This window comes from Nannospalax galili, unplaced genomic scaffold (genome assembly GCF_000622305.1).
Source record: "Nannospalax galili isolate Female #2095 unplaced genomic scaffold, S.galili_v1.0 scaffold291, whole genome shotgun sequence".
In the NCBI taxonomy this organism is placed as follows: domain Eukaryota; kingdom Metazoa; phylum Chordata; class Mammalia; order Rodentia; family Spalacidae; genus Nannospalax; species Nannospalax galili.
Window position 1 is genome coordinate 2,867,067 of NW_008330588.1, and position 8,704 is coordinate 2,875,770.

Here is an 8,704-nt window from a genome sequence, read left to right on the forward strand (position 1 = left end):
CAGAAACCAGAGTGACAAGATGGTGGCCAAGAGAGGCAGGGAGGCACCAAGGAAAGAGCCAGTGAGCTTTCTGGCTTCTCAAGCTAGAGTGGTAAGGGAGTATCCTTACCACATGAGAAGCCAGCCACACTAGGATGTGGTGATGAGCAGCACTCAGTACATTTTCTTTGTTCCATTGCTTTGGTTTTCCATTAAAAGTCTTATTTAAAAATTTATTTTTAGCCGGGCGTGGTGGCGCATGCCTTTAATCCCAGCAGTTGGGAGGCAGAGGCAGGCAGATCTCTGTGAGTTCAAGGCCAGCCTGGTCTACACAGAGTTCCAGGACAGCTGGGGCTACAGGGAGACCCTGTCTCTGACCAAAAAAAGAAAAACCCCAAATGATTCAACAAATGCCTAAAATGCTGGGGATGGGGCCAGGACAGCTGGGGCTACAGGGAGACCCTGTCTCGAAAAAGACCCCCCCCCAAAAAAAAACCAAAAATAAATTTTTTTTAATGATGTGCATACATGTCTGTATGTGCACATGAATGTAGCATCCTCAGAGGCCAGAAAAGGGTGTCGGATTCCCTGGATCTGGAGTTACAGGTAGTTGTAAGCCACCCCACATGGGTGCTGGGACCAAACTGGGGTCCTCTGCAAGAACAGCACAAATTCTTAACTGCTGAGCCGTCTCTCCAGCCTCTGGAAAGTTAATTTTTTTAAATTTATTTTATGTGTAGGAGTGCTCTGCCTGCATATATATGTAAGACGTAAGTGCACCCATGTCATACAATGCCCATGAAAGCCAGAAGAGGATGTTAGATGTCCTAGATTGCAGTTAGGGACAGTTGTTAGCCACCATGTGGGTGCTGGGAACCGAACCCAGGTCCTCTGCAAGAACAGCCAGTACTCTTAACAGCCATCTTTTGAGCACCCCCCCACGTTTTTAATAATAATAAAGCTTGGTGTTGGCTTGGTGTAGTACATCTGTAATCCCAGCACCCAGGAGGGAGAGACAGGAAGACTGCAACAAATATGAGGCTAGCCTGGTCTACCTAGGCAAATCCTGTCGCAAGAAAACAAAAATCCTGCTATGGGATGGGGATATAGCTCAGATGGCAGAGTGCTTGCCTAGTGTGCATGAAGCCCTGAGTCTGATCACCAGTACCACATAGAACTGGATGTTGTAGCACATTTATAAGTAATCCTAGCACTCAGGAGGTAGGACTAAGAAGATCATAAATTCAAGGTCATCGGCTACATAGAGTTCAAGGCTAGCCCAGGATACATGAATTAGGCTGAGGAAAGGATATAGCTGGGCTTGGGGAAAAACAAGTCAAGAGAGCAAGTAGATACAGATCAGAGCCTGGGAAGCTCAAAGAGAAAGACACTTGGGCAGAGAGGCAAGGGAGTCATTTCCAGCTTCCACTGCTCAACACCTGATCTGAGCTGTGTTTTCATTAGGGGTATGTTCACTTCACAGCCCCATCCCACCCCAACAGGACAGAGGAGCTAGAGAAAGCCTGGGTGGGTTGAGGCTTTGGTGCAGGGCAGGAGCTCCAGGCTCCAGCAGCCCTACACCCTTGCACAGCAGCAGTTTGCACATGGTGAGAAAGCCCTGGGTAGTTGTGGTGGGGCAGCAAACCTCACATCCTCCCACAGAGACATTTAAGCAAGAAGGCAGGGTAAGCAACACCTTTTTACTCAGCAGTGAGGATCCTGCCTTGGGCATGTCCCCTTCCATGTTCTAGGAGCTTGAAAAAGGATCAACATACAGCCTTTATCAAGGTGGGTACAGAAATAAGACGCCATCTGGAGTTCAAAAACTCCCTCATCCTCTTAGAGGCATCTGTGCCCACAGGACAAATGGGCCCTTGAGCGCTGGATTCAAGGCACTGTCCTTTTGGGTGCAATGTGGGGTCCCTGCACACACCGCAGTGAGATCTCTGATTGCCAGCCTCCTGCCTGCCTCTGGGAGGGAGGCAAAGCTCAGGGAGGATGGCTGCTCGGCTGTGTCACTGCTGGTAACTATCTGTTTAGTGGGATGACAGAAGATTCCTGGAGTCTGTGTAGGAGCTGTTTTTGTAAGTCCTCCTCCATCACCTTCCACCAAAAGTAGTTCTCACCCCGAATCTTTGGGGGCTCATCTTGGATTCCTGGGTTCCGAAAAGCCACTGTCACCAGCACATTCAGGCAGACACCATCTACATGGTTTTTGCCTAGGTGTTGCAGGCCAAGCAACCCCTTGGTCTCCACTGCCAAATTGTGCAGGGTCAGGCACTCCTGTAACAGCCGCAGGATGGCCACCTTGATGCCACCCCTCTGCTCCATAGGGGTAAAGCCACAGGCAGTGATGGGCAAATGAGGAGTGCCCACTGTGCCCACCAACACCCACACCGCCTGGAGGCTGGTAAAGGTGGTTACCAGCCGCTGGCAGACCACACTACAGGGAAGCTCTTGGGGCAGAATGAGAGGGTGCATGGCTTGCTGGCAAAACCTGGCGCCTAGCTCTACCAGGTGCAGAACATCATGGGCTCGAAGTGGAGTGGGTAGGGAGACCCGTGGGTACCAGCCAGCCTGTAAGGACTCTGCATCAGCATCTTTGGAAGTTTTGAGAACTCCGCCTAGGGGAGATTTGGAGGATGGGGAGAGGGACAATATGTTAAGTGTTGAGTCTGATTAAACAAACCAGCACCCAAGTATCCCAGCCTGACCCAGGGGGAGACCCCAAACTAAGACTGCAATAGGTCAGTGTCAACTTGCAGCAGCCACAGTAGTGCTGGCTGCTGAGTGCCCAGAAAAAAAACTGGGGGAAAGGTGCTCACATGCCTCCAGGTGGGCTGTACCTGTAGGGCGAGCGAGGAACACAAAGCGGATCCAGGCGGCACCCCGCTCCTCCACGGACAGGAGTGTCACCGGCTCACAGAGCAGCCCAGCCTCTTCCTTCACCTCCCGCTGCATAGCTTCCACAATGGTCTCCCCTGGCTCCATTCTGCCTGCGGGGAGGTACCATGTTCCTCGGCACTCTCTCTTGGCCTCCTGGATCATCAGCACCTCATCCTGAGGAGGAGGCAAGAGAATCTTCAGACCCATCTGGCCAGTCTCGGGGCTCCAGGAGAGCAGCCCCATTAGCAGCCACTGTGTGGGGCCCAGTCTCAAAGGCTGGTGACCGAAGCTCCCTTCCTGGTGGACATCTTCAGGATGCTGAGATCCTCAGGAGTCAGGTCTTAGTGTGGCTGGTAGTTGCTTCCTCCTTGCAATAACTCACCTTTGGATTCAGAGGGATTTCTGTTGTAGGAAGGGTCTGAGATCCCCGGCAGCTGTTTCAGGAACTGAGGATGAGTTCCCAGAGTTGCCTCGGGCCCTAAACTGACCTATATCTGTCACCACTGGGCTTACAAACTGTTTGTGGCAGGTCCCCACTCTGGGGTCTAAACTTTGAAACTCATCCCACCCCCATGCAACCTCACCTCCCACGGCCAGGGCCCCTGATAGTTATTACATCGCCTTCTACAGAGATGAGCACCAAAATAGAGGTCTGCGGGTCAGAGGCCTGCGTGTTAAGTTCCCGGTCACTATAAGTGGGAGGTGGACAGGGGGTCTAGGAAACTCCTGTGCCTGGCCAGGCATCATGCCAGACTCCTGGAAAGAGAGAAGGCAAGCTACAGGCCCCTCTCCAGGAGGAAGGAGGTAAAGTCTGGCGCACGAGACAAACCGCCCCCGGGGACCTCAGTTTCTTCCTCGATTAGGGCAATCGCAGAGCTCAGCTGCAAGTGTGGGAGTGCTTTGCAACACTGGGAAGTGCCTCGAACCGGGCCCGGCAGCCGGCCGAGGGCCTGCCGCTCACCTGCTCGTTGAGGAACACGGCCAGCACCACGTAGCAGACGTTCTTCCGCAGCCGCACGGGCGACAGCGGCTTGCTGGCCGGCTCCGAGTCACAGCTCTGCACGAGCAGCCCACTGCCCCCCAGTACAGTGGTCAGCGCCCCCGCCAGACCTTCCTCGGCCATCAGGGCCCCTGGGAGGAGGCTAGACCGGCCCTAGAGCCCCCGGAGCGGGCATCCGCACCGGCCCTCGCCCCCTCCCCTGCCCCGCGGGCCGGCGCTGACGCGGAAGCTGCCAGCGACTCCGGCCGCTGATTGGCTGCGCGTCACCGCGGCCTGCCAGGATTGGCCGGCTCGCGTCGGTTACTGAAGGGGCGGGGCCTGGCCCCTTAGGGGGCGGGGCTCCGGGGCCGGGATTGGAGGACCATCTCCCCTGCCCGCTGCGTCTGCCGGGTTTCGGCGGCTGGTCACTCCTCACTCTCTCCAGCTCTTTGCTAATTCACCCAGCACGCCCTTGTCCGCACGGGTTCCGACGGTGATGTCATCCTGCCCGTAGGGTGCTGCTGCATACCACAGCGACCGGGGTCGGTGGCGTCACACGCCCTATGACATCACGGAAGCCTAGCCCAGGCCCCGCCGTTTGCACCCACTATCCAGCTTTTATCATAAACAAACTAGGGAAGTATCAGAGATGTCACATCCCAAATAACTTTCTGAATTCGTTAAAATGTACTGAACGTCATGTGGCTGGGGCATACAGCGTTGCCTTGGAGATTCTGATCTGTATAGATCAGATTCTGATCTGTATAGATGGACACAGACCTTTTAAAAAGTCAGCTGCGGTCTGTAGACTAAGTGCTAAACGATTGGTTTGGGCAGAAGATGTGACACAGAAGGCTCAAAGGAGAGAAGGGGCAGGGTTGCAATAGTCAAGGTGGGGCAGTGTTGGGGATGGGAGGAGGGGATTGGAGGCTGAAAAGAAGCTTGGAATCAGCAGCCCAGCCTTTATCAGAGTCCCCCTGCCCACCGCATTTCCCATGCAGTTTTAGGGCCTCTGCAGCAGACTGCACCCTTAAAGGGCAGGGGTGGCGCCCTCCCACCCAACATGCAGGGCCTGGCCGTGGGGAACAGGGTGTGGATTGTTTTGGCCAACTCCTGCTTCTCTCCCAGCCTGACCTTTCCTCCTCAGAGCTGCTTTAACCTCTGCTCAGGACAGGAAGGCAGGGCCAGCTGGGAGGAATCCACAGAGCAGGCCAAGTCTGGACTCCTTACCCCATCCCAGCCTTCCCTTTCCTCCTCCCTCTTGCTGGCTGTGTGTACCTCCTTTGGGGGACAGTGGCTTGGTGGTGCTGACAAAGCTTTGGAGTTCAAGCCAGACATCTAGCCACTGCTGGCTGACTTGCTCTGTGCCCTGGGGTAAGCTGTGGCCTCAATTTCCTCATCTGTGGAGCAGGGCTGTTAACAACCCTCCTTTTCCATGGTTATTGGGTAGCTAAGATGACCTCCAAAGAGCTGTGTGGACTATGCGGCACTGGGCAATCTCGCCAGGCAGCCCACCCATACTTCAGGCTAGACTATGGAAGCCATGGCATTTATTGCTACCACACAAAGGCTAGCCCTTATTTGAAAGGTGCCCATAGAGCCCCTATGGAACTGAGGCTGGGACTGTATCACTAATAGGGTATTTGCTTAGTATGTGTGAGGCCTTGGGTTCAATCCCCAGCACCACAAAAACAAAACAAGTTTCAGTGCTCCTGGGACTTTGATCCTAGGAATCTCAGCCCATGGGACTGGCCTCCTGGGCCCTTCCCTGGATACTGATGCTGACTGCAAGCTCCCTGGAGACCAGCTCTGTGGGAGGTTGTGGGACTCATCTATTGGCCCACAGTGTTTCAAGGCACTTGTTCAACACTGCTGGTCCAAGCCCATCTAAGACTGCTCACCTCCAAGCAACTATACCCACTGACAGAGAGGTAGGACCACAACTCAGGGCTATAGAGCCACTTGTTAACCTCTTCCCTTCCCTTCTCTTTCTTTACCTTCTCTTCATCTTCCCCCTCTTCTCTCTCTCTCTCTCTCTCTCTCTCTCTCTCTCTCTCTCTGCTTAGATCTCTCATTTCCTCAGTTTTCCCATCTGTGAAGTGGGGGCATCATTGGTTACAGACTCTGCCTCCCAGGGATGATTTGGAGAAGGTGAGGTCATGTCTGGGCAAGGCTGGGAGAGCTGCAGAGGCGTCCTAAGATAAACAGCAGACAGCCTAACTGCCTGGAAGAGCAAAGGCTGCCACAAACCGCAGTTCCATTCCCCCATTATCATGGGGGGCGGGAAGAGAAAAGCACTCCTTTTCTGTTGAGGGCCTAATTACCTTGTCATGAGCCAAGCTGAAGCAACAGAACAGGAAAAGCCCCTTGTAAACTGTGAATGGGACACAGGGAAGGCATTCCAAGCAGGTACCGCCTTTCCCAGAGTGCCTAGGGAGGCAACAAAAGAGGGTGAATTTCTCAAGGCCTTGGGAAAAAGAGTAGTGGTCAGAGACTGGTGAGCCCCAGAGACAGAAAGGGGACCATGGGAGAGGGAAGGAAGCTGACACAGACCCTTCTGTATATCCTCTGTTCTAAGAAGGGAGAGAATATTTCTGGAGTGGGAGGTAGCAGCACTGTGTGGACAGGTATAGCCTGACTAGTACAGCTCTCCCAGTACCCATTGCACAAAACCTGAGCTGGCCATCTTGGGGTGTGTGCATGTCCAGGTGTATAGGTGCTTGTGAGCAGCGAGGCCTGGAGTAAGCAGCCTCAAGGATATGGGCAGGGATGGGCAGGCAGGGTGGGGCAAGTCTGCCTGGGATCTAGAGTCATTTACAGAGCAGCAAATCTTGTCTCTTGACAAAGGAGAGTTGGGTGAGAGGGCGGTAGGCCAAGCTAAGTGGGAGGAGGATAGGGTCTGGGCTCTACCATGAGCTCCGTGAGTAACTTTGGAGGAGTCACAGCTACCATGGATGTCATCTATCAGACATAGGCATTGCTGGACCCTGGGTAGAAAAGAGCTATTGGAGAGCTGGTAAAATGCTGTGGCTTCTCTGATAGAATTCTATCAATGTTAAGCTCTTGGTTTTGATTAGCAGTACCCTGTTTGTGTAAGATGTTTCATTAGGAAGCACTGGGTAAAGTGTGCTGGGAAGCTGTATGTGCTGACTTTGTGACTTGATTGTAAATCTCTATTTCAACAGAAGATGTATAAGAATTCTATGAGAAAAAAGGGAGAAGCACCCAACCGATGGATATACACACTCAAACTGATTTCCAGCTCTTATATCTGTGTGTCACCATGTTTGGGCCTAAGAGAAGGTCTACAAGTGGCAGATGGACAATGAGCCACTGATCCTGGCCACAGCAGAGGGCCACTGTGGAGATCAGTGCCCCAGACCAAGTCTCACAGTCAGTCCCTACCTGGACTAACTGTTTTTAGTCCAGCTGCGGCTGCTATTTACAAAGGCCAGACAGCTCTATCCAAGGAGACTGTGACTATGGGAGAAGGGTATTCAGGGAAGAGTGAGGCCTTCTTCAGGAAGAGCAACTCCTCCATCCCACCCCAGTGGACAAAGTTCAGTAGCACATCTTCCCCAGAAAGGTCCTGTATTTGGGTTCACGGTGACATTAGGCTATAGAAGGTGAAGTATAAGTAGGAATGTGTCATTCAGTGCCACTTGGAACACAATCAGCTATAAAGTGCATATATTGGGAGGAGGACAGAGAAGCGGGCAAGCCTGTCTTTAAATTCCATGAAGCACAAAGGCTGTAATGTAAACGAGGTGGCCTGAGTCAGCAAACTTGGTTCAAATCCCATTCTGCCACTAAAATGGCTATGTAACCTTGAGTGACTTATTTAACCCCTAGCCTGCCTGTTTCTTCTATACAATGGAAATAGATCAAATCTACCTCAAAATTGTAATAAGAGATTAAATGAGATCATTTAAATGAAATTAAAAGGACACAGTAACACAGCTGTTTTCTGGGATTTGATTTTTTCTTTTTAATCCCAAGAAAAAATGAAAATAGCTGCTCTCCAATAAAGAAACTTTTTTTTCTTTTGAGATGGAATTTCATGTAGCTCAGGTTGGCCTCAAAATCACAATGGCTGGCCTTGAACCCTCATTCCTCCTGCTTCTCCTTCCCAAATACTGGGATTACAGATATGTGCTACCATACCCAGCCTCAAAACAGCCTTAGGAGAAAAACACCAAGAACAAATCTACTGCTTCAGCTGTGTACATAACAGATTCCCTGGCGAAAACACTAGAAGGAAATACAGCAAATATTCATGGTGCCTGGGTTGGGTGAAAGAGAGAGGGACTTGCAGGTGATGTTGTCGTTTTCTAAATGCTCTGAACAGATGTTATATTTATAATAAAAAATTTTATTTAATAAAAAAATTTCCCCAAACCACAGCAGAACAGTTAGGTATAACAAGAGCTGGCGCATTTGTGCGGCTGAGATACACGGGAAGAGGTAGAGGGCAAAGCGGCACCTTAAGGGCCATGGGGGTAGGGGTGCAGCTGTCTGGGGCGGTGAAGCTCTGTCCCAGGGGCCTGGCCACCAAGAGCAGTTGGGCTGGCCAAGGGTTCTCCTGGATCTCCCTCCAGGTCAAAGCACACAGGAGGGGCAGAATAGCTTGGAGTGTGCTAGAAGCAGGGGGTTCTGTAGTCTCCACAGGCTGATGTCACCCAGGGAGGACATCTCAGTGCAGTACCCTAGAACTTGCCTTGTCTGCTCTCACAGTCAGGAGCATCTTCAGGGGGCAGTCCCCAGAAGGCTCAGGGGTCCGGGCCTCCCATAGATCAGGCAGTGGTATTTGAGGAGTCTGTCACCAGGTCCTCAGTCCCTGCTTACACTTTCCATTTGGTC

The 8,704-nt window shown here is 52.2% G+C and overlaps 1 protein-coding gene across 2 annotated transcripts; it reads right to left on the reverse strand.

Annotated features, from left to right (window-relative positions):
• Positions 1-1,665: 1,665 nt before the first annotated feature.
• Nudt18 (nudix hydrolase 18) lies at positions 1,666-4,095 on the reverse strand. Of its 2 annotated transcripts, XM_029554718.1 has the most exons (4): positions 3,827-3,968; positions 3,450-3,621; positions 2,826-3,039; positions 1,666-2,603 (listed from the first exon to the last, which is right to left on the reverse strand). In XM_029554718.1, exons 3-4 carry the CDS (start codon positions 3,025-3,027, stop codon positions 2,008-2,010), a joined length of 798 nt encoding a protein of 265 aa, XP_029410578.1. In that variant the 5' UTR covers positions 3,028-3,039; positions 3,450-3,621; positions 3,827-3,968; the 3' UTR covers positions 1,666-2,007. The 2 variants fall into 2 exon arrangements, with proteins under 2 accessions (XP_029410578.1, XP_008848535.1); XM_008850313.3 differs by lacking the exon at positions 3,450-3,621 and having other exon boundaries at positions 3,827-4,095.
• Between the last annotated feature and the right edge of the window lie 4,609 nt (positions 4,096-8,704).